Below are 25427 nucleotides of genomic sequence, written 5' to 3'. Positions count from 1 at the left end.
TGGGGCAGCAAAGTCTGTGCTCCCACCAACACCTGATTCTCCAGGGAAAACCCGAGGCCAGGAGAGCTAAGGGGAGCAGCAGTCAGCAAATGATTTAATGCCCACACCTTCCGTGTGTTCCTCACAAACATACAAAGCATCTATTTCTTCACACACACTAAAAATTGCTGTGTGTTTCTACATTCTACAGGTGCCGGGAACAGAGGCCTGCAAGCTCTCTCATGATGAACCAGCAGAGCCTCAACAGGCGTGACGTGCCATGCATGACTGATGGAACATGCGTCCCCGGTTGGTCCTCACTTACAGGAAAATATCAAATGTTCCTGATTTCACCAGTTTAGCTAAATGTTCAGCCATCTTTTAAGGCTAGAGTCCCATTAGGACATGTGGGATTTAGGTCGCAGATGTAGGAGCCGAGTTCCATCTCTTCTCTGACAAGAGCAGATGAGCTGCCACATGCAATATCCATTTCCAGATCTATGACGCCTGTTTATTCACTCAAAGGTTCCCTTGTCTTCTATCTAAATAAGTCTTTTCTCACAAGTGAGAAATGTCTCATAAAATAAGAGAAGTGACTAGCAGAAATAATTTGACTTCCCTGCATAAGGTTTCCCACAATGTGTAAAGTGAAAGCACTGTTGGCAGACCACAGACTGTGTGGTTCGGTGTAAAAGCTGATCCCCAGACCCACGTTCAGTGTGTCACTGTCCTGGTGGCAGCCAGTAAGGAAGTCACTGCCCAAGGCCTCCTGAAGGGAACAGGAAGTCAGCTCAGATTCAGAAACTCACTGACTATTCACCCTTACCACCAGCTCCTCAGACCCCGGCCAGAGCGCAGTCAGTGTTAACCCCTCCTCCCTTCTCCAGGCCAAGGACATTCTTGAAAAGCCTCATCAAATCTAAGATACTACCACTTAGATTGTAGTAACAGTGACACTAAAACATACAACACTGCCAGTTAAAGCCATGTGCAATTTATCACAACTTCCCCAGTGTTAAAACATGTGCATATTACAGAGTCCATTTACACACAGGTGCTCACACTCAATCCATGAAGAATGTAAGCTGCCAGCCTTAGGGTAAAACATTCCTTGTAAGTATTATAAAGTCTAAATCTCTCTGAATCTTTTAAAAGTTAGCTTAACTACAAACTACAGAAAGGAGATACGTCTCGGTCATGAACAAAGTACAGGACACTGCAGATGCTTGTGTAAGTGCTCGTCCTTGTCACCCACACCATTAAACCATGCTGCTGAGATGACAGCATTCTGACCCCCAGTGCCACTTACTTATATGTTCACACCCTAGTGTCAGCAAAGGTAGTAAGCCTGTCCAGAATGTCCCAATTGTACTGGGGAGGTAGAGGTTCAAGGACCACAAGTTTAAGGTCACCATCAGCAAATTCAAGGCCAATGCAGAGTTTAAACTTAAATGTCCTGAGCTTCTGTTCCTGCTCTCAAGAGGGAGGAACAGCGGTGACTTGTCAATGTCAAGGAGCTTGCTCTGTATCTTAGACAAGGAAGCCCACAGCCCCGCTGTCTGTGTCCAAGGGGTTCTACCGGCCGATCTGCTCATGATCATGTCTTTCGCCGTGTTCCACAAGCACGCATGTCGTATGCCCACACAGTATCAATGCCCTGTCCAGTGATGTGGTCCGGAGTCCAGTGTGGGAAAGGAAACCGACAGGCAATAACTCTAGCACCATCCTCAAGTTCCAGCTCAAGTTTCTTCTCCAGCTGGGGCATCTGTGAAAAAGAACAGCCATTAGGTTCCCTGAACACCACAGAGAAGACTTGGAAATGCCTTTCTGCACTTCAAAGGCCCTGAAAATAGGACAAAACACATCACCTCAGGCACAAACACTTATCCAGCAATCCATTAACACAAGAAGACACATTACCAGCAGTAACAGGGATATTTTCTAGTGCCAACCATAAAATAACCTATTTCAGCAGGTATGTATCATAAACTCTTGCTTTTCTAACAAAATTCGTGAAACAGCAATAAATAAAATACTATTTTAAATGACTTACCTACTTAACCACTCCAATATAGCATGTGTCAGTTATTTAAGACATATTTTTCTACACTTTTATATCTCTAAAGTGGGACACACCATATAACTGACATTATCTTAGAGTTACAATAGCAGGGTTTTTTCCTCGACAATTAACAGTACACTGTAGCATTAACATTTAGTTTGTGAAATATTGTTTAATTAGACCATGAATAAGTAGGCACATTCTACCAATGAGAAACACCTTTAAAATATGTCTATAACACACTGATGACGCACGTCCTCCCTTAGGGGTGGTTAGTTCTGCAAAGTGCAGCCAGGACCTCACATATGCCAGGCACCCCTCTCCCACTAACTACCTCGACACCCATAACAGTGAACTTCTGAGCAGTACCAATTGTATCAAAATTGATTATATCAATTTTGAATTAATTTTATTACCCAACCTACCAATAAAGTGCTTTTAGTATCTGATGCAAGTATTGACGTTTTAATTACATCAACAAATTAGCAACTGATATTGAGATGGTGTAAAATCATAGACAAGCTGCAAGAACTGAAAAAAGACTCATGTGCAGTCCCCCCAGGGCAGAGTTCCACCAGGGCAGGTCCATTGCTCACCACAGCCCTCTTCCTGAAGTATGCCTCGGTGCCTTCTGAGAAGAAGCTGCACACAGCAATCCTGTTCCTTACACGTTCCCCATGAGGATCACCTCAGGAATCATATCATTCTACCCACAGTAACCCCATAACAATTCAGTGGTGTCCTGCACCACCCACGGAGCCAGCTTTACTTAGCCATATGGGTTTTGGTCTCCTAATTGTACTTGTGTTTTGTTTTGTCTTGTGGAACTAGATGACCCTACGGTCTCGTTCATGCCAGTCCAAGGAGGGCTCTACCACTCAGCTATATGCCCACGTCAGCCTCTTCTGACCTTTGTCTACCATGATCATGGCCAAGGGACCCTCACCTCGGATTTCTTCTGAAGTTTACTACCGAAGGCTCAGTGCATGACATGTGGGTCTCTGGCAATGGCCTTGCTGCAAGCCTGTGCACTGACCAGAGCTCCAAAAACCCAGGAGGCTCGTCTGCCCTGATGGCTCCACCAGGCACTTGCTCAGGGTGGACCTTGTATCTCCGTGATGTACCTGCTGTCCTCCCTTTACTCTTAGTGACCTGCTGTAGAACACTGTAAACACCTTTACTCAGTCACCTCTGCCCTAGAAGCAGCACAGACTGAGGATTCTGACTGAGCTCAACTTTTACCATAAAGACTCAAAGTGACAATAGGTTAGTCCTCCGTCTGTCCTCCAGATGACAGTATTCTGTTGCAAGGAAGAGCTTTCCTTTCTTGTGCCCCCGCCCCCATCTCCCTGCCTGTAACTTCTATCTATTGCAAATAGGAATGTCCGTGTTCTAATGGCTCATCTAATAATTTAATTCACTGCTGGCCCTGCCTATACTAATGTTCAAACTGTCCAAATTTGACCATGGAACATCTCCTACATCCAGCTTCTTCATCCTTTGGAAATATTCCCACTAAATGTTTTGAGTCCTCCCTTATGTTTTGGCACAACGAAAGATTCCAAGCTTTTGTACTGTCCAAAAGGTACAAAACCTAGATCAGCGATTCTCAAGGATTCCTGTATGAAAAATGATACTTAAAAATGAAGATCTAAGCAAAAGCTACTCCCTTTAAAAATAACTATGCAAGACAGAGAAACCAACAGGGCTCTTGTGAAGGTTTTACTCTTGACCAGCTTCTTATAAAAATGGTTTGGGAAAACCTCAATAATATAGACAGAATAAGCCAAAATTCTAATGTATCATTAGACTTGATAACAAGAGAATAAATCCCATTAAGGAGAGAAGATTTCTATTCTTCTAGTGGCCAACAAAGACTTAAAAAGATAAATTATTCCTTAAGGGAAAAATTAAATATGCAAAGAATGAGACAACATGCATTTTTCAAAATATCAGGTTTCTTATGGTAATTTTGTTCATAAAAAGATAATTGTAAACATATTCACATTACTATTCTTTTCTTTTATAGTTTCTTTTATTTCAGAGTAACTGTCATATGCTAAGTCAAGATAAACCTAAAAATGAAAGAAGCTATTTCAATCATAAGAAATTAACTGACTAAATTACACATAAATATGCATCAATCTGTCCCGATACCACACACAAAGAGAAGCAGTAATGTGTTGTGCCTGCCTAATAGAATTCAAAATTATTCATACAATTATGGGTTTCACAGTGACACAAACTCATCATATTTTAATCATCTTCAGCTAAAGGCATAACACTGGCCTATGTCTGACAATGTGACCCAAGACCTGGCAGCCTCCTTCCCCTTCCACTTGGCTCCAAGAGTAAGGACATCTTTACCAGAAGGATCTCCTGAAGCCTTGGCTGGGTATGCCTCACTTCCAAGACAAAGCCCAGGCCTTGGGCAGCTCCTCCCTGAGGTCTGCCTGCCCCCTGAACTTGCCCACAGTTGTGTACCTGAGCTTTAGTTCTCCTTACCCAGCACTTCCAATGTGACTTCAGCAGCCCACACTGAGCTGCTACAGAGGGCTCAGCTCCTGACGATTCAAACATCCAGGAAGCAGAGGACAACAGTAACTGGCCTGGACTCTGTCTCACCAACCCTGAACATGCCCACTGCTGCTGAGTCTCTCTTCGAAGAGCAGCCAGAATTTGACACTTTCTCATCAGCTAACCCACACGACACTGAGCCTTAGTCTGTCACCTGGACACCCAAAAGATCACATAATGTGTCCTAATTTCTAATGTCTCGGGTCTGACCTCCATGTAGCTGTGATAATCTTTTCCTATCCTAACCATCCCTACGCTCTCTGCTCCTTCCCACAGAAGGACCAGCATCCTTCCTGTACAAGTTCTGTTCCCTGACTCATCTCAGATCTACATCATCCTTATCACCTGTACTTTCTGCTCTCCAACCCACCATTCACCATTCCAACCTACCAACCAGCACACACTGAGTCAGCACTGTCACTGCAGGTCCTCAGCCTGGATGACAACTCATAGATAGTATCCTTCCAGGGATACTGACCTTGCCTTACCCCTTCCCTACCTCCAATAACTAACTCCTCGGAACATTTTTCTCCTCAAGTATATGGTGTATTCTTTCATATAATCTTTCCACTAGTGCAGAGGAGCTGTCAGAGCATGGTCCTCACGTTTTTGCACATGTGACCTGTTCTTATGATTGCATACACCATGAACTCATGGGAACTTTGCTCATGTGACCTTTCTTAACTCTTAGAGTATAAACTGTCTAGGGCTCTGGATAAAGGCCCACTTCATTTGACTCCATTCTCCCAGGTCCCACTGCCTCTAAATCAGTGACAAGGTACCACAGGGTCAAGTAATAAGGAGGTCCTGTGTCCTGTGCAGCTGCTATCCTCACTGCATGAGCAAGGCCTCAGGCACAGACGTGCCCAGTGTACAATGTTCACTGCAGGACAGGGTCAAGGTGCTGCACAGTAGAAAGTCGGAGCACTACAACCTACTTCAGGGACCACTGTGGACAGATTCACAGAGGAAGGGGCAGAGTGGGCCTGAGGTCAACGAGAATGGATGCCCCAGACTCTGGGAGACGTGATGAGTGACAAGGTGAATGACTGCAGAGAACTAATAGAAAACGGCTAAGACAAGGTCACAAGGGGGCAGGGACCTTTCCATTGCCAGTCTCAGAGTCCCTCGGCATGGTTGAACTTTTTCCCTAAGACAGCAAGAAGTCACAGGGTTATTTTGGTTGGTGTTTTGGTTTGGGGGCCAAGGATTATCCTGACCTTCTTTCTAATCCTGTGCCTCTGGCTCCCGTGAGTTGGGATCACAGGCTCGCACCAGCACAACTGTTTTCTGCAGTACTGGGGACTAAACCCAGGGCTTCCTGCACACTAGGCAAACATTGTACCACCTGAACTACACATCTCCAGCCTCACAGAGGGTTTTAACAAAGGTCCAACCAACTTGTTCCACATTTTGAAAAGAGCCTCTTGTTTCATAAGCTTATGTTTCGCAGTGTTTTCAGGTCCAAATGTCACTTGTCCAAATGTCACTCTGACACATGCTACATAGTCAAGTATTAGCACTAGTTTCCCCTTATCAATGCACTGTCCCATCAGCAATAGTCCAGTTGGCAAAGGCATGGCTGAGGATTTACAGTGCCAGCTGTCCTCCTCTGCACTTCCCCGAGGATCCTCCTGACTCTCCCAGGGCCTGTCAGTGCATCGGCTCCCCTGAATCACTTTCCATGACACGCTGGGTTTAGAGGCCATCTGCCCATGACAGGAATGCTGACTGGTGCGCAAGGAAATAGCATGCACTTTGACGGCATTCTCACACAGACAAGCCAAGGACTTTCCCAGGGCCACACAGCTATAAGAGGACAAAGCTGGTGTCTAACGTCCCAGCCAGCATTCTCTCCTGCCCCTCACTACCTCCACTTGAGTAAAGTTTGATGTGGGCTGAAAGCTGGGGTTCCACATATAAAAATAAAAAGCCTTCCAGCTCAACAAAAGCCAAATGAGCTTCCTGTGCCCCTCACCAACCCAGCATATGGAGAACACATGCTAGCCGGATCTCTTCTTAAGGAACACAAATGCCCTGTGAATTCCCACTGCTCCTCTCTTTCCCTGGGAGCAGTGAAATGCTGAAACTACTTGGTTGAAAGTTGACTGTATGAAGGAGAATAAGCAATAATTGCAAATGTATTTTTCAAAATAACAAGACTCACGCTGCTCCTGAGGAAACAGCATGTGCAAACCAGCCCTGACTCCGGCATCACAAAGGCCACTGCTGCCCCCAGCTGGGACAAGGCAGCAGGGCTTCAGAGCCTACATGTCAGCCTAGCTCAGAAAGCAACATCTAAGGCATAAATACGAAAATAAAACAACAAAAACTGAATTTCCTTTTTTTAATTAAAAACCGCAGCAGTTATACAGCGCCATTTCAGCAAACATGTAATTCTGCCAAGATTATCATGGCTATGGTTACAACTCTGAGAAGTAAAAAAGGGTTGCTGTCTCTGGTCTCTAAGCCAGGAGTGACATAAAACAACTGAACATCTCTGCAAAGGCTAGCAAAGCCATTTTCAGTACAATAGTGTGGTATTTTCACTTTGAATGTACCCAATCAAAGTTCAGTACTCCGTTCTTTGGCAAATCTGCGAATTGCGGGAAACTGAAACCAGTCAATGCTCATCCACCCTGAAAATTATCTTCTAGCAAAATGGGAGGAATGGTCAACTCAAAGGGAACATCCCATTAACTTCCCAAGTGATTGTGGTGGGGTGTGAGTGAGCAGCTGTAAAAATCACCCACTACACTCACTGGTGGAACCTCATGAAACAGTTTCCAATCTGTGACTGTTAAGTCTTGGGGTGATCACTGAGGGTTTTTTTCTCTGAAACTAAAGTTTTAAAATGTGGCTTTGAAGGTCTGTAAGTATTTTATTAAACCAATGAACTGAAATCCAATGTTCCCTCAAGTCACTGGGAAGCTGTCTCTGCCTGTGTGAGAGGTGTTGTGATGTGTCACACGCAGCTAGTAGTGCCAGCAACAAGCAGGTCACAAGGAACAGGGTGCAGACTCACCATCTGGGGCACACCAAAAATAACGACATTGGAGTATTGTGCAAAGGTGACCTGAAGGAGATGGAAAACAAAGATGGGTTAATTCAAAGTGACGCACCTTGTTTCACAAGAGCCCACACTGCCATCTGATTTGCACAGTCCCCAAAGGATGGCCTCAAGAGGCAAAGAAAAAAGAACACGTTGCCACACGCACTTTGACAGATGCCAATCAAATGCATCAGTTTTCCAGATGCATCCTGGGACGAAGCTCCTCATCCTCACTGGGATCCCTTCATGGCAGGACTCTGCCCTGCTCGTGGCCAAACACCTAAAGCCACCTGTTTCCCACTGTGGCATCTTCCCGTTTCCTATCTTCCTCCTCTTCCCTAAAACAGTTCACTGAAAGTACAATAAAACGGTTTTGACAGCAGTTGAAAAAAGTGGGTAAAAAGTGCTTTGCCAGCCAAAATTCTTATTGACCAATAAAAGCCATATTTACTCTATGGAGACCATTCAGGTCTATGGGGTCCAGACACAATTCAAACAAAGTCCAAGTGCGTTCATAGCTGCCAAGGAGGCAAACTCTTATTTGAGAAAAGCACGTCATGAAGCTTTCCTGACACAACAGTTGTGGTTTTCCTTAAGAGTAGAGATATAAGGTACTGAAGTGTAGCTCTCCACAGCTGAGGGATATGGTGGGAAACGGATGAGAAAAGACTCGAGTTTTTTAAAGAGGCTGACCACTGGTGGTTTGACCATGCTCCAGTGACTATATGGACAACACAAAATCGACTCATGGGGTTTTTTTTTTCTTTCTTTTCTTTTCTTTTTTTTTTGGGGGGTGAGGGGTGGGAAGTAAGTTACAAGAAAAGCAAACCTGGGAGAACTGGGAGCTGAGTGTGACAGGACACATGATGTGAATTCCCAAATAATAAAAATATCGTGGAAAAAAGAGGATACAAATATATTTAGAAATACTTATGAGGACAAGCAGGTACCATAGCATAGTTCATAAACTCTTGGCTCTATCAACCATCTTTGTCTGTCTCTTAAGATGTAAACACACAGAATAAAGCCAAATATTTATCAAGAATAAACTAAGATTTCCAAGTGAAATGAAATATTTCACTATTTCATAAGAAAAATTTAAATGTTTTAATTTGGTCAATAAATTCTAAGCATTCATATGACTTTTATCAAAACTTGAGGAGGGACTGGAGAGATGGCTCAGTGGTTAAGAGCACTGACTGCTCTACCAGAGGTCCTGAGTTCAAATCTCAGCAACCACATGGTGGCTCACAACCATGTGTAATGGGATCCGATGCCCTCTTCTGGTGTATCTGACAATTACAGTCACTATATAGATAAAATAAATAAGTCTAAAAAAAAAATTGAAACACTAAAGGACAGCCTATTGTAAAATCTACCATAAAGTGCATACATATTTTGTTATGCCAAAATATTCATTTGACTGTATTTTCTCTAGACACACTTTGTCAGTCATACTAATCATAAATGAACACGGTCCGCTACCTTTTGTAGCCCCATCTTCCAGGATTGTCACATACCTTCCACAGATCTGAAATATAAAACTTGGCAGAGCCATGCACACCTTCCCTCCAGGCACGGTATCTGGAGTACCAAACCAGCCACGGATTCAGTTCATACCCTACAGCTGGGAAGCCTTCCTTCGCAGCTGCAATCACCTGACAGTGGCAAGGGGTTAGAAAAGAAAGAAGTCATTTTGTATAGAGTTCCTTATTTACAGTTTATAACTCTAAACCATCCTACTATAAGACACTTCCTGAGGGCTATTGGGAAAGAGGAAGGGGTCCGGGAGAGAAGAAATATGGTAGATTTAATGAGAATGGCCCCCACAGGCCACAGCTGAATACTTGGTTCCCAGGTGGTGAAACTGTTCGGAAAGGATTAGGAAGAGTGGCCTTATTCGAGGAAGTATAGCACTGGGGACAAGCGTTGAGGTTTCAAAAGCCGAGCCATTCCCAGTTAGTTCCCTCTCTGCCTTTTGCAAGTCGGTAAGATGTGAGCTCTCAGCTACTGTTCCAGTACCCTGCCTGCGGCAGCGCTACACACCCTGATGGCCCTCTGTAACTGAAAGCCCCCCAAAACTCTTCTATAAGTTGCCTTGGCCATGGTGTCTTATCACAGCAATAGAACAGTGACTAAGACAGGAGCTAGAGAAGGGGTGGAGTGACAGGACCAAAATGCAAGACACTCGTAGACAGAGTCTCCCAATGTCACTCTTTATTTTATATAAATGACATAAGCTTTAAAATGACTACAGCCCCTGTGATGAAGATGGCACGTAAAAAGTGTTCTATCTGAAGTCCTATCCTTCATAAACAAGACAATGGCCAACACAAAGTTTCCTCCATTCTGTCAAAGACTTTCCTTTGAGTATCAGGAGAGAAACACTCAGGGTCATGTTGGACAAATGTAGCCTTGATTCTGGCTCAGCAAACCCTAGGAGGCAACAAATTATGGCTGAAAATTTTCATGGCTCTGCACCAATGGCTGGCAGAGCAGAGAAAATGAAAGTGCAAGACAGATAATGAGCAATAAAAATAACCTCCCCAGGCCACAGCTTCGTGAGCTCCCAGCAGCTGTGGCTGCCGGCACAGGATAAAGCCGGTCAGGCTTCTAGCTTAGAAGGAAGAGGTGTTCACGAGCCCATCCAAGCCAGATGAAAGCAGACAGTGATGGACAACCGAGCCATGGAAATCACTTAATATCACAGAACTAAAAATGGCTAAGGTGGTAAATACTATAGTTTATAATATTTTGCCACAGTATATGAGATGTTTTAAAGCTAATGGAGAGCCATTAGTGTTTCTGTCATGATTTCAGGTCTCCACCACAAAGCCAGTGTCCACCAGCCTAGTGAAGGTAGTGCACTCTGGCTGGTCTGTACAAAAATGCACAGGCCTTTTCCCTTTGTCTCCACTCCTGCTCCTCAGGGTGTGGCCACCTGTCTCACTGAGGACCACAGTGACCTTTTCTTTACTCAGAGATTCAGGCCGGGATCACATGCTGAAGCCACTAAAATTCTGAATTTCTTTTTAGACAAAGCCTCATGTAGCCCAAATTCTGTATATAAAAGAGGCTAGCCTTGAAGTCATAATCCCCCTGCCTCCACCCCCCAAGTTCTGGGACCACAGCTACATGCAGTTATGCCTATCCTGAATTCCTATCTCCAGTCAATCACGGCTTCACCAATGTGAAGAGATTCACTTTTCTTACTTAACTCTCTGCCAACTCCTAGGAATTCTTCCTTTCTCATGTATTAATACAGAGAAACGTAAAGCAAGCATCTAAGCTGCACAAGAGTAAAGGTAATTAAACTCCATGGTCAGCATGTTCCTTGTGATCACGATACCTTTACTGGACCAAAAATTCTAATAGATTATTTTATAATTAGCAATTAACTGCTTCTCTCTATCTGGCATGCTTACAGAGTTCTTTTCCTCCAGGGAGGAAAAAAAATCAATCAAGGAAAAATAAACTCTGAACACATGCTGGTGGTACAACAGTTTAGCCAAACACAAAATAAAACACACTTTTAAAACTGTCACATTTGGTAAATCTTTGCAGAAGCCTCATAAGAAAAAGCAGGAAATTTAAATTCTAGATCCAACCTATAATTGTTCTAGGATAACTCACAATCCGTCCATCACCACTGCCAATGTCCACCAGGGGTCCTCTTCTGTGTCGCAACATCTTGACAACATTTTCAACCTGCTTTGAAGTTGCAGGCACAAATGGCAAACAGACTTTCCGGAGGGCCGGAGTGATAAATGGTGTAGTCACAGCATACGCTGTCACCAGTGCACCACCAATGACCCCAGTAATCAAGAACCCCCAATTGCTCGTCTTCGGGCTGTCAGATTCCGGACTTGCAGGAAGAACACGGCCCGACTGCCTTTCTTCCTCAGGCGTTTCTAGGTTTGAGCCATCATTGAGAGAAAGCAGAAACATATGGAGCACACATGAGAAAACCAAGGCTACAACTTCTCAACAACTCTGATGACACTGACTCAGGCTTTGTCTGTGTGTCTGTGTGTCTTCCCACAGAGGCCAGAAGAGGATTCTCTGGAGCTGGAGTTTCAGGTGATTGTGGCTTCCTGACATGCATGATGGGAACCAACTTTAGGTCATCTGCAAGAGCAGCAAGTACTCTTAACCTCTGAACAACACTCCAGCCCCACTAATCCCTTTTAAAGGACAAGTTTAGTGAGTACCGTATAAAACTCTACAGTGACTTTTAAGTCCCACTGGCAAAGTTAATTTGGAAAAGTTCTTTAATACTAAAGAAAGACTGACATCTTTCCAATGCACTGATTTAGTATGTCTAGGACTCTAGAAATAAATGCATTATCTCAGTATCTATTACTGCAAGTTTTAATCATAAGACTTCACATTTTGAAAATCTGAACAAAGAAAGCTTCAGCTTGGAAACCCAGTGATTTAGGCTTTACTGGGACAGAACTAATACAAATACACTTGTCCATTTAACATGTACAATCCAATGAGTTTTAGTATAGGTGTGTGTAACCCTCCCCAGTCAATTACAGATTTTTATTGCCCGAGAAGCCCTCTATCCGTCAGCTGCATCTCCTCACCCACCCTCTGCCACCTGCCCTAAGTAACCACTACTTTATTTCCTCAACTTTGGACTTACATAAGTGTCTTCAAAGGTGACTTATATCAACTAGCTTGCAAAGGCCAGGGAGATGGCTCAGTAGATAAAGTGCTTGCTTTTCAAGCAGATTCCCAGCACCCACCCAGGCAAAAGACAGGTACAACCACAGACTGAAAGAAAGAAGCCAGACCCCAGTGGCTGGCTGGCTGTCGAGCCCTGATTCATGTTTACAGCTGAACATAAGTATTATTATTTAAATAAGTATTTCCAGCATATAGACCGATCACATGGCACCAGTTTGGGTGATGACATTTGAACACATGTTAGATGGCCCAAGGTCTGTCTCATATAGACACATGTACCATCCCACAAAGCCAGAAGGCAGATGATAATGGGACCCGGGACTCCAGGTCTCCCAGTTGGCCTTTGAGTTGTAGGAACCAATGGAGGCAAAGGATGCAGGAAGCGTCAGAAGGAACCTAAGCAGAGAATCTGGACTGAGGGCATGGAAGATCAGTGGGAGCAGAGAAGAGCCTAACAGGAAGGCAGTCTGTGATCCAAAAGGGAGGCTGCTCGCTCCTTCACCATGAGGGACCCAGAGACCAAGCACAGTCAGGCTTGGCAACAAGTGCCTTTGTTGGCGGTGCCATCCTTGAGGTCTTCCCTGAACCCAGCTCGATGTCCACCAACAGAGGAAAGGATAGAGGTATGTACACACATGGAGCTCACTCAGCTTTAATGACCCAAACTATCTTGTTCTCTCAGAGGTAGAATCTTGTTTGTATGTTTGTGTGTTGTGTTGTATGTGTCGGAGGAAGGGGTCTGAAGGTGGGAGGGGAAATAAGAGGGGGCAAAAGAAGAGACAAGATACTACATCTTTTCTAATGTGGAACCTAGACTTTATGATATATGCACCTATGTGATAAATAACTATTTGGGGAACAATAAGGACCAAGTGGGAGGAGTGGGAGAGGATAATGGGAACTGTTACTTATATGCCATGGCAAGGTACAATGAGATAATTATATATATATATAAATATATATATTCATATATATATATTTATATATATATACACACACATACACACACACACACACACACACACACACACACACACACGACTCAGAACTATATATATGAAAATAACATAATGAAACTTTGTTTAAAAAAAAAAAAAAAAACTTGTCCTGACATGTCAACTAGGAATTATCCTAGACAGCATTCAGACAAAAAAAAAAAAAAAATTCAGAGGACACGTTAGAGATTTCCTATTCTTCTCAAATTAACAAGCAAAATGAATTGCAGAATCCATCATCTGAATTTTTTTAAAGCCCAAAAGAGCATCACTGAGTCTAAGGAGACAGAGAGCTAGATATTAGGCAAGATTAACAAATCGCCACCTGTATGACAGTAGGCTAGCTTTCAGGTCTGTGCTGTTACATGCACTCTAATTCTCAGTACCTAATAACAACCGACAATAAGACAGGGACAGCTTCTGTTCTGTGGGGTACGAGTGGAGATAGTGGAAATCCGTAACAAATAAACCCGAGTTCATCAAATGAATCGTGATTTCTGGCAAACGTATAGTGCAATTACCCTTACGGGCTATCTTTCTAACAGCAAAACGCTGGGGGCAAGACACTGAGCACCAGGCCGTGCTACTTCGTCTCCACCTTTGCAGGACACCGGTGGACAAGTCTGCGTAACCTGGCAAGTTAAAAACAAATACTGCGTGCTGAAGACCAGGCACGTTCTCCACAGCAACCTTGTTAAGTAGGCATTATTATTATTATCATTATTATTACTGCTGTCGTGACAGAAAAGAAAACAAAGCCGCAGACTCAATAACGTCAAGGCAGCAGCCAGTTAGTCCTCGACAGGGCAAATTCCAGCAAGACTAGAATCGGGCTGAGTTGTGTGCACCGAGGGGCGGACAGCAGCCGCCATTAAGCACTGCGGTAGCCTCGACCCAGCCAAGAAGACACCGGCCGGCGCGGGGCGGAGAGCACGGCAGCCACGCGCGCCCGCAGCCACACCGCGGCCGTGCTTCGTGCGCACCCGATCCCCAAGCGTTCCCACGCCACAGCCAACTGTGTAGCGCGCCGCCATGCCGGTCAAACCTCACCTCTCTCCATCGCACGAAACTTCCGGAGAAACCGGAAGTGGAATCTACCAACGTCTCAGAGCCGGGGTGGTCATTAAAGGAAAAGGGAAATGTCTTAAAGAAATTAGCTCCCCGCTGCAGTTCTGTATTCAGAACTTTCAAAACTGGAATCCTTGAATCAGTGAGTGAATTGGGTCTAGTCGCATTTGTGTTCTAGAAGTTGCCTTCTAAGTTTGGAACACCCCCCTCGGTTCATGGAGGACAGACACTTCCAACAGCGGCGGGTTCCAGAATGTACTCTGTGGCGTAAAAAAAGTCGCTGTTGAAAAGTAAATCGCGCGGTCTGTACTGCGCATGCGCGGGATTTTGCGTCCTCTCGCGAGGAGGAGGTCCCTTCTCTCTTCCCGAGTGGTCCCCGCCGGTTATTGGAAAGTGCTTGTTCTAGTTCGCCCACCATGGCGTCCGTGGGGACCCTCGCCTTCGATGAGTATGGGCGCCCCTTTCTCATTATCAAGGACCAGGATCGCAAGTCCCGTCTCATGGGGCTTGAGGCCCTTAAGGTAACGGCCTGAATCGCGAGGCAGCGGCATGAAGGGAGGCGGCCGGAGCGCTCCTGCGCAGGCGTGGGAGCAGCTCGGCCATGTGCTGGCCCAAAAGGGATCTCTGGTTCTGGGGAGCCCCTTTGAGCTCTATTTTCACACCCGCTCTCTGGGTGCGGGAGAGGGCGTTAGAGTCCTTAGTTCCAAGGTGGGGTAGGGAGAGCGGTCCGCGGCTTCAGTTGGGTGGGGGTTGCATCCCTCAGCGCTCCTGGGGAGCAGGCCTGCGCTAGAGCACTTGTAAATGTCTTGTTCCTTAGACACCAGGCTGCCCCGTAAAGGAAAATCAGTGAGAAGTGTGAAAAACGTGCACAGGACAGACCGAATGGCTAGCTGTAGGAAAGATGATAAATGACGGTGCAGGGAGGTCTTTCAATTTGGGATAGGAGGAACTACCGTATATACACACACACACACACTTGAAATGTCCCAGAGCTGGGTATTCAGAAGGGATCCTAAATTCCCTTAGGCCAGAAAACGCGTGGTAATTTTTGGAATGGAAGGAGACAGTTTCGGTGGAACACAGTTGGCTGCAAATTAGGTTAGTCCCCAAAAGGGAAACAAAGAAGTTCTGTTGAGAGAAAGCAGAGCTTAAGTGTTCAATAGAAGGAAATGCCTTACAGAAGGAAAGAAATAAGAAAGGTCAAGACCCAATGCTAGATCCCAGGTAAGAAAGGAATGACAACCACTGGTGTTGCCACAAAAGGCTCGAAGGAAGGAGGGAGTCCCATTTTAGGTTGTATTGTGCCGTGCCTCCAGGTTTGGGGTGCCCATGTTGACTTGGATTTTCAGTCATACCAAGGACTTAGCAGGTGTGTCTTGGAGTGGCTGAGGGAGTGGACATAGCCATTGAGGTGTGGTAGACCTTGGTTCTCTTTGCTTTCAGGTATGTATTCAACTCCACCTTTCTCCTATTTAGGGACTTGCAGATAAAGTAAAATTCCAACAGGCAGAAAATTTACCAGTATAATTCACGTTAACAGTTTTGTTGTGTCAGCTATTTGTGTTAACTACATGGATTATTGTGTCTGGTCATCTTTTAGGGTGGGTCCTGTTTACGGAATTAGGTACTTTAGGGACAGGGTCACAGAAATTGCCAAAGATTTCAAGGCTACAGTAGAGAAGTTATAACTTCACCCAACCTCCAACTGAGTCAAAGCTCTCGGTGCCGAGCAGTGAGGTGAGCCGTGGTGTTCAGACCAGATCATCTGTGGTTGGAGGACTACTCTGTAGTGTTGAGCTGTTTCTTTGGCTCTGCCAGTACATACCAGTTTAGCCAACCAAAAATAAGTCTGGATGTCCAGTATCTTCAGGCACCCCAGGAGACATTTTCCAGTGGTGGTGTTGAGAAACTCCATTATGAATCCATACTTTAAGGTTACATTTTAAGAGCACCAGAGTTTGCAGAGACCAGATGAGTTTGCTTTGTGGCCTGTTTTCAGTGATGAGTGTGTACTTGCACGGCTCTGAAAGCGCCCAGTATTTCTGTGCTAGCAGGAGTTTATCCATCTGCATCTTGCAGGTGGGAAAATGAGTTGGAAACCCAGGGAAAGCCTGAAGTGCTCTGCAAGAAAGGCTGTTGATTTGGTCTTAAGGTACAGGAGTGGTGTAAACCTTTAGAATTGTTGGGGGCACTAGAAAAGGAGGAGATTAGAAACTAGGCGGTGGGAAGCGTCTGGTTTTGGAGTCCTGCAGGATGGTGATGGTAAAAGAATGCCAGGTGTGTGTAGGAGCAGGGAGGGCCTTTCAGTGAAGTCTGGGGAGGCTCACAGGATGTGAGAGCTGCTGAGCAGACCAGTGTGGGCTGCGTTCCCATGGGGTCAAGGTCAAAGGCCTACTAGGATGGTGACAGCATGAGTATTGTTTAGATGGTGTGTTCTGGATCAGCCCCTTTGATTACCGAGGTTCTTCTGGTTAGGGACGTGGAGTTGGCCCCAATCTTTTAGAGCTTCTGGGTCTGAGGGAGCCAAGATGACCAAGTTAAAGACATGGTAAAAGTGTCATAACTTATATATGCTTGCCATGGGGAGGTCACATCCTATGGGTAAAGGTCACTTTTCTCCTCTGAAGTTTTACATGACATGGGATCTAGACATAAATAAAAATAGATTTACATCTAGATGTTCTTCATACATGAACCTTTGGTATTTACTAAACATGAAGGCGGGTTTGCAAAATAAAGAGATGTGTATGTGTTCATACCTTCATCTGTATGTGTGCATTGTGGTTTGAGTGAAAGCCAGAAGAGGGCATTTGATCCCCTGGAACTGGAATATAGATCATTGAAAGCTTTGTAGGTGCTGGAAACTTACCCTGTGTCTTCAAGACTGCAAATGCTCTTAACCATTGACCCATCTCATGAGCATGCTAGACAGTCACTATCGTGAGCTGCAATTCTAGCCCTTACTCTAGTACCGCTCACAGCTCATTTTGGTCTGTCATTGTTACTGGGATTTTTGACAAGTACGAGATAAATTTTAGAGCAGCTTATAAAAGAGCAGTCTCTGGGTTCCGTGCCTAATAGAGTTGTTTATATTCAATTCTTAGGCATCTTTCAAAACTTTCCTCTTGAAAGTAGTGTTTACTAAAAATGTTAACAAGGATAACCTCTGATCAATGTGCAATATTTCTCTACAGTAAGCCTTGGTGAAACTAAAGTTGTTACATATTTATTTATATTTGGATTTTGGAGTTCAAGATGATGACAGCCTATCTTCCTCCCGTGATGATTAGTTAGATGTAATTCATTTGACACTAAAGCTTATAATTGTGAATGTTAGTACAAAGTCAGCCCTTCCTGTTGATGTAGACATTTGATTTTAGAAATTAAATCCCAAGTCTTTTTTTCTTTTCCTGAAAATATGAGCTGTGTGCCTTAAACTATTGGAATGACATGTAACTGGGTCTTTGCTTTTCTGTCTCATTTAGTCTCACATCATGGCTGCCAAAGCTGTAGCAAACACAATGCGGACGTCACTGGGACCAAACGGTGAGAGAGAACCATTGATAGTTTTAATAAAGGTTTGAAATCACAGTGCCTTTTTAGAAATTCGGTGAATGGCCCAGTTGGTACAGCCAAGATGCTGAGGTGTCTGCTCCTCTGTCACCGTGCACTCACAGTTTTTGTTAGAGGCTTTTCCTCACTTGATTAGTATGTTCCAGAGCGAGTCTCTGTGTCTGGAGTTGATACTGTTTTTAATGGTGCTCTATGTGGTGGTTGATCACATTTCTCTGGTTGAGACACTTAGACTGTTTCCCGTGTAGAATTTGGATTAGCTAGTGGATATTTGTGTGTTGGGTTATTTTTTTGCTTGTGAATTTTGTAGTAGGAACTAGTAAGATGGTCTGACCCCTATAGTTCCTGGTACTGGGTATACTTTATTTTGATCAACTTCCTTCTGAACTCTTGTCTCTTAGGACTGGATAAGATGATGGTTGATAAGGATGGCGATGTGACTGTCACTAATGACGGTGCCACCATTTTAAGCATGATGGATGTCGATCATCAGATTGCTAAGCTTATGGTGGAACTGTCCAAATCCCAGGATGATGAAATTGGAGATGGGACCACAGGAGTGGTTGGTAAGAAATGAAACGGCCTTTCTAACTTAAGAGGTTGTTTAAAAGTGTCATGAGAAGGTCTCTTCATTGCGGCATCATGAATACAGTGGGGGGCAGGCTGAAGTTGGGGAGCACAGTATTGCACAAGTGGGCCAGACTTTGGAAAGTGAGTATTGAGGGGAACAGCAGGAGGCTGGGAGGGTTGCCAGCAGGTGGGACAGCCTGCTGTAATGTGTGCTTCAGACTGTGAGATAGATAGCTGTTCTGGGCATAGTTTAGATTGTGCATTGCACTGGGAGAATGCCCTGGTTCTCATTCCAAAATACAGAGTGGGGTGTGCCTTAATGCCTCCAACTAACTCCTCACACCCATGTGTGCATGTGCATATATACAGAAGTAAGCATAATTTTTAACTGCTTTACAAATGAAAGGAAATGGAGATATATTAACATATGCAGAGTTACATTTGCTTTGGCTAATTTAAAATCATTTATTCTAACACTTTTGGAGTTGCCATAATTTCCCAAGCACTGCTCTAGGGTATACTTGGAGTGCAGTGGTTTTAAATTAGCAGAGCCAAACTCAGTTCTGTCACCAAGATGGAAAGGGTTGGTGGTGAGAACAGATACTCATTAGCCTTCCAAAAGCCAGGCTTCCTTCACTGAGCAGAAGTCCCTTGCCACAGAAACCCAGTTTGCTGTTTTCCATTTAAAATGATGCTATTGCATTAGGGCCTATGAAGTCACAGTTTTGTAGTTTCGATTACTTAGAGAAAGTCATTGGGTGTGGCTTCATACTGTGATTTGCCTCCTGCTCTAACAGAGGCATGGCTTAGCCAGCCTCAGTTTCTTCAATTGTGTGATGTTTGAAATGCTGGTAACTTTTCTAAGGGTATATAATATTAGAGTTCTGATGGGGGAGTAGTGGACGGTTGTTTAGGCGGGTTGTTTGCAGTTTGTTAGTAGCCTTGATCAAAGAAGAAACAAAAGGAAAGAGATTTGTTTCAGGGATCTTTGTTTCTTTCTCTCCCATCTAGTAATGGGTGGTGGGGGGTGGGATAAAGAGTGGGGAAAAAGAACCCACAAAGTATCAAAGACCAGCTTCTAACCTGCATCTGTTTTTACATTTATTGTGGAGAGAGTCATACACAGTCAGAATATAACTTTTGGGAGGCAGTTTTCCTACTGTGAATCTCGGTTGAATTACTGTGTTGGCAGTAATTCACTCTACCCCCCATCTTAAGTTCTTATTTAAGCCACCTTTAAGGGGCAGCCTTGGACCTTGACTATGATCAAAACGGGGGGGGGGGGCTCCTCTCTTCAACAACAGCCCTGGATGACATCCAGCCGAGTTTTAGAATGTTGTGATTTTCAGGGTGGCGTGTAGGACTGTCCTAAAATGTGTATCTTGAATTGGTGGTCTGCTCTGTTGCTTGCAGTCTTGGCTGGTGCCCTGTTGGAAGAAGCTGAGCAGCTGCTGGACCGAGGCATCCACCCAATCAGAATCGCTGATGGCTACGAACAGGCTGCCCGGATTGCTATCCAGCATCTGGACAAGATCAGTGATAATGTGCTTGTTGACATAAACAACCCTGAGCCTCTGATTCAGACTGCAAAGACCACGCTGGGCTCCAAAGTGTGCGTGTCCTGTTGGTAGTGTGCTGTGGCTTGTAAGCCTTCCCTTCTGAGGACTGTCACCTGTCCTACAGTGCAGCAGTGTCGTTTGCTCAAGTTTCTGTTGGTTTCGCTTGTTTCCCTGTGTTGTTTGGAGACTGGATTTGCCAGTTAGGTTATTGGATCACATGACTGACTATAAGATTCTTCTGACTCACCCTTCTCATCACGTTGGCACTAGAAAGTCATTTTGGGAAAACGTTTGTATTTTTATTCAGTAAGCAAATGTCCTGATCTAAAGATTGAATGTAATTAGAAGGATGGTCTTAAAATTGACCTTCCTGTCTTAAAATTGCTGTCGACGTTGTCTACTCTTGCTCCTGAAAACTAGCAACCTCGGCCAGAAAATGCTCCTCTCTGTAGTGCAGACTTCATTCGGCTGCATATACAGGAGCTACTTCTAATTGCACATAGTAGGGCTTTGCTGTGGCAGTATTTCTTTTTGCCATTTCAACTCTTCCTTGCTTTTCTGCTTCCATTTATTTTGTGTGTGTATATACAACTTGTAGAAGTCTGCTCTTTCCCACCATGTGGGTTTGGGAATCAAATTCAGATCATCAGGTTTACACTTTTACCTGCTAAGCCAACTTACCAGCCTCGTGACCCTTTGTTAGTCATTTAATATTGTGAGCAGTACTTAAATGTGTGAGCTGGTAGTTTAGCAGGAAAATGGGAATGGTCTTGGCACAAAGGAAAATGCAGTGAATCTGAGCTGTGAGGCTCCTGAGGACTGCTTGTTCAGTGTCTGAGAGAACACGGGGCCAGAGAAGGGATGAGGTGCTAGAGTGGGTAAGAAGATCCTGCAGCCAGGGGAAGAGCAATATACGAATGGGTTTCAAGACTTGGACGTTCAAGTCACAAAGGGTTTGCACAGCTCAGATTTACTGCTTTGCCTAGACTGTGACTGACCCCGGTCCACTTTGAACTTGGAAAGTAGCACTGGTCTTCCTAGAAGTGCTGTTGGGTGTGTGGTGTGGTTAGGCTGCTGCATTCATATCAGCGGTGTAAACTGTGTTTTCCTCAGGGTTAACAGCTGTCACCGACAAATGGCTGAGATTGCTGTGAATGCCGTCCTCACAGTGGCAGATATGGAGAGGAGAGATGTTGACTTTGAGCTCATCAAAGTGGAAGGCAAAGTAGGTGGGCGGCTGGAGGACACCAAGCTCATAAAGGGTGTGATCGTCGATAAGGACTTCAGTCACCCACAGATGCCGAAAGTGAGTGAGTGCTCCTGTACTCGAACACTGCTTTAACTCCAGCCCCCCACTTAAGGTGATCTTCCTCTCCCCATAGAAAGTGACGGACGCTAAGATTGCGATCCTCACATGTCCGTTTGAACCACCTAAACCAAAGACAAAGCACAAGCTGGACGTCACGTCTGTGGAGGACTACAAAGCCCTGCAGAAGTACGAAAAGGAGAAGTTTGAAGAGATGATTCAACAGGTAAGACCTGGAGTGCTTCCTGAGCTGACTGCACGGGGCTTTGTCACAAAGCTACAAGTAGCACAAGGTGCAGCCTGTGTTGAGTGTCAGTCAAAAACAACCACAATGCGAAAACACAAATGGCATATGAGCAAAGAAGTTGGTTTTGTGGCCGCTGTGAAGCTACAGGAATTAAAGCATGTTTTAGAAAGCCAGTGGTTCCCATTGGCTCTTCTTAGAAGGAGCAGATCGAGGCCTTCTCTGGCCTTGCTGTCCCTTTGATTGCACTGACGTCACACTGCTGTGCATCTCCCCTTTGTTGGATCGTGTAACAAGGACAAATACCAACGTGTTATTGCTAAAATTGTGACATTTCTTTTCCCAGATTAAAGAAACTGGTGCTAACCTAGCTATTTGCCAGTGGGGCTTTGATGATGAAGCCAATCATTTACTTCTTCAGAACGGCCTGCCCGCAGTTCGCTGGGTAGGAGGACCTGAGATTGAGGTAGGAGACCAGCACACAGACCCTGGGTAGGTGTGGGGCAAGCCTGCCGTGCATGGGTTCAGTGTCACTTCAACAGCACTTGCCTGAAACAACCACAGCACAGCAAAATGCAACAGCTTAAAGAAAGGAACTGTACAGTGCTTTGTATTTCTGCTGTTACATAGGCAACTCTCTGGGCTTCCCATTTGGCTTTCAGAGCCAAGAAAAGCCTTGTCCAGTGCCCGTCGGTGACAGCAGAATAGGACTAGCTCTGCTAAGCACTGCTCCGGACAAACCATTCGTTCCTTCTCCTTCTGCAGTGCAGGGCATGTGAGCTTGAGGGCAGACAGGGCCACCCAGACAGTAAGATTGGGCTGAGCTGGCAGTAATAGAGCTGGGGAGTACCAGCCACCACCTCCAGTGCCACCCACCTCCGCAGAGCCTGTCTTCTAACAACACTGCCTGCCTGGTAAACCAGGTGGTCCTAGGCTAAATGTAACTTGGTTTATGGTTCCAATTGGGAGTTCACTGGCAGTGACCACATCTGTCTGTCTTCTGATGCATCCTGACAGCTGATCGCCATTGCAACAGGAGGACGGATTGTCCCACGGTTCTCAGAGCTTACGTCTGAGAAGCTGGGCTTTGCTGGTGTGGTGCAGGAGATCTCGTTTGGCACTACGAAAGACAAAATGCTGGTTATTGAGCAGTGTAAGAACTCTAGAGCTGTGACCATCTTCATCAGAGGAGGGAATAAGATGGTAAGTTCCGTCCTTGAGTCGGGGAGGTGGTTCAGTCGGTCCAGGCACCTGCTCTGCCAGCAACAGGAACTAAGACATGGCCTTCTCCTCAGATCATTGAAGAAGCAAAACGGTCCCTCCATGATGCCCTGTGTGTCATCCGGAACCTCATCCGTGACAACCGTGTTGTGTATGGAGGAGGGGCAGCTGAAATATCCTGTGCCCTGGCAGTCAGCCAAGAGGCAGACAAGGTAATGGACAGAGCAGCAGTGAGAACTGCCGAGGTCTGTATTTACGTCCTAGGGACGAAGTTAATTAAGCTTGCTCTGAGACGAGTGCATTCCCTGCCCGTGTCTTTCCAGTGCCCAACTTTGGAACAGTATGCCATGAGAGCTTTTGCAGACGCCTTGGAGGTCATCCCTATGGCCCTTGCAGAAAATAGTGGCATGAATCCCATCCAGACCATGACTGAGGTTCGAGCCAGACAAGTGAAGGAGAATAACCCTGCCCTTGGGATTGACTGTCTGCACAAGGGCAGTAACGGTGAGTTGCTTGTTGGGCTGAGTAGAGCGCGTTTCTGTGGGCACGGAAGGCAGAGTACATGCTACGAGACTATGCACTTGGGACAGTTGTGTTCTGGGTTTTAGTGTCATCGTTGGTTGTAGGACTTTAACCACAGCACAGGTACCTGTTGATGCCATACAGAGAAGTCTCTTCACAGCCTGCCACCTGGCTGTGGAGTGTTTGGAAGACTTTAACTCTGTGGCAGACATTTAGCTTTGAAACTTTGCTGCACTTCTGTGCTGAAGGGCTGGCCTTAACCTGAAGTCCTGTGGTAAATCCAGTTCAACCACAGAACTTGAAAATTATAAAATCATTTGACAATAGCTACTCCACCCAGCGGGAAACCAGGGTTTAGTCTACACTAACATCCAAAACAAACAGCAACTTTTTTATGATGATATAACAGTACTTTTTTTTTTTTTTTTTTTTTTTTTGGATGTTTTTATGTTTTATTTACATTTCCCATCCTCCCTCCCCCTGTTTCTATGAGGGCACCCACCCACCCCCTCCTGCCTCCCCACCCTAACATTCTCCTACACTGGGGCATCGAGTCTTAGCAGGGCCAAGGGCTTCTCTTCATTGAGGCCCAACAAGACCAATCTCTGCTACATGTGCAACTGGAGCCGTGGGTCCGTCCACTTCTACTCTTTGGATAGTGGTTTAGTTGGTTGGTATTGTTCTTTTGGAATTGCAAATCCCTTCAGTTCCTTCAATCCTTTCTCTAACTCCTCTACTGGGAGACCCATTCTCAGTTTAATGGTTGGCTGTGAGCATCCACCTCTGTATTTGTCATGATCTGGCAGAGCCTCTTAGGAGACAGCAATATCAGGCTCCTGTCAGCATGTACTTCTTGGCATCAGCAATATTGTCTGGGTTTGGTGGCTATATATGAGCTGGATCTCCAGGTGGAGCAGTCAGTCTCTAGATGGCCTTTGCTTCAGTCTCTCCTTCAAACTTTGCCTCCGTATTTCCTCCTGTGAATGTTTTTGTTGCCCCTTCTGAGAAGTAAGCATCTGCACCTTGGTCTTCCTTCTTGAGCTTCATGTGGTCTGTGAAAAATGGCACCTCTTAAGTGGCCTGTGTTGCTGTTCTGACAAGAACTGCACTGATTCAACATTACAGAGAAATGTTTCACTACTATTCCTCTGGGTGCTTTGAGATGTCATGTGACTGTCCAGCTACCATGAGCTCTACCTGTCCCCACTAACTCATGTCCTCAGTACTTGGGAAGTGACACCAGGCACTGTAGCCAGTTTACTGCTGCAGCTTTGGGGTTTTAGTTTAGGGTTTTATTTGTGAAGACTTGCTTCTTGTGAGTGTTTTGCCTGCATGCATTTAAGTGTATACTATGTGTTTGTCTTGTGCCCTTGGTGGCCAGAATGGTACGCTGGATCCGGGGATTTAAATGGCTGATGTAAGCTGCTGTGTGGGCGATAGGAACTCGGGTTCTCTGTAAGAGCACTTGATGCTCAGTGAGTCACCTTTGGCCCCCCCTTTTACAGATAAATTACATTTTTACTTCACTGTGTAACACTTGGTATGTGATGTTTGTGAATACTCTTGCCCTCACATCCTGTTTTCTCCCTATACGTTCGTCTCCCACGTTCCTGTCTTTTGTTCTGTTTGATGAACTGTTGGGTTTAACCAGGACTATCTCTGACATAGGTTTGTAAAATTGTGGACTGCAGCTGTTTCCTAACTTTGCTAGGTCGAAGCTGCCTGTTGCTAAGTACGTTTGTGTGCTGTGTTTTGTTTTCCAGATATGCAGTATCAGCATGTCATAGAAACCCTGATTGGCAAGAAGCAGCAGATCTCTCTTGCCACACAGATGGTCAGGATGATTCTGAAGATTGATGACATCCGTAAGCCTGGAGAGTCTGAAGAATAAACTGTACCATTTACCACTGAGACTAAATAAAGGGTGTGTCATGCTGTGCTGCGTCTGCAGTTACTGCTAGTCCTCTCAGGCTGTAGATGCTGGAATAAAAGCAGCTGTTTGGT

At 45.1% G+C, this 25427-nt stretch overlaps 2 protein-coding genes across 4 annotated transcripts; one reads left to right on the top strand and one right to left on the bottom strand.

The window, feature by feature from the left end:
- Positions 1-200: 200 nt before the first annotated feature.
- ATPSCKMT (ATP synthase c subunit lysine N-methyltransferase) lies at positions 201-14543 on the bottom strand. 3 transcript variants are annotated; one of them, XM_080933853.1, is made up of 5 exons: positions 13747-14048; positions 11304-11581; positions 9191-9328; positions 7644-7694; positions 201-1744 (listed from the first exon to the last, which is right to left on the bottom strand). In XM_080933853.1, the coding sequence occupies exons 1-5, from the start codon at positions 13838-13840 to the stop codon at positions 1577-1579; spliced, it is 729 nt and encodes a 242-aa protein (XP_080789979.1). In that variant the 5' UTR covers positions 13841-14048; the 3' UTR covers positions 201-1576. The 3 variants fall into 3 exon arrangements, with proteins under 3 accessions (XP_080789979.1, XP_080789978.1, XP_080789977.1); XM_080933852.1 differs by lacking the exon at positions 13747-14048 and adding an exon at positions 14411-14543 and having other exon boundaries at positions 203-1744; XM_080933851.1 differs by having other exon boundaries at positions 203-1744; positions 11304-11798; positions 13888-14384.
- A 221-nt stretch (positions 14544-14764) lies between these two features.
- On the top strand, positions 14765-25361 carry CCT5 (chaperonin containing TCP1 subunit 5). The gene is made up of 11 exons (XM_080933551.1): positions 14765-14949; positions 17914-17974; positions 18403-18567; positions 19985-20183; positions 21244-21436; positions 21513-21662; positions 22027-22146; positions 22698-22883; positions 22976-23113; positions 23225-23405; positions 25187-25361. Exons 1-11 carry the CDS (start codon positions 14845-14847, stop codon positions 25312-25314), a joined length of 1626 nt encoding a protein of 541 aa, XP_080789677.1. The 5' UTR covers positions 14765-14844; the 3' UTR covers positions 25315-25361.
- Positions 25362-25427: the final 66 nt, after the last annotated feature.

The sequence above is a fragment of the Micromys minutus genome (assembly GCF_963924665.1).
Source record: "Micromys minutus genome assembly, chromosome: 20".
Classification (NCBI taxonomy): domain Eukaryota; kingdom Metazoa; phylum Chordata; class Mammalia; order Rodentia; family Muridae; genus Micromys; species Micromys minutus.
Note: the sequence above shows the minus strand (reverse complement) of the source record. Positions and strands in the feature narration are given on the sequence as shown.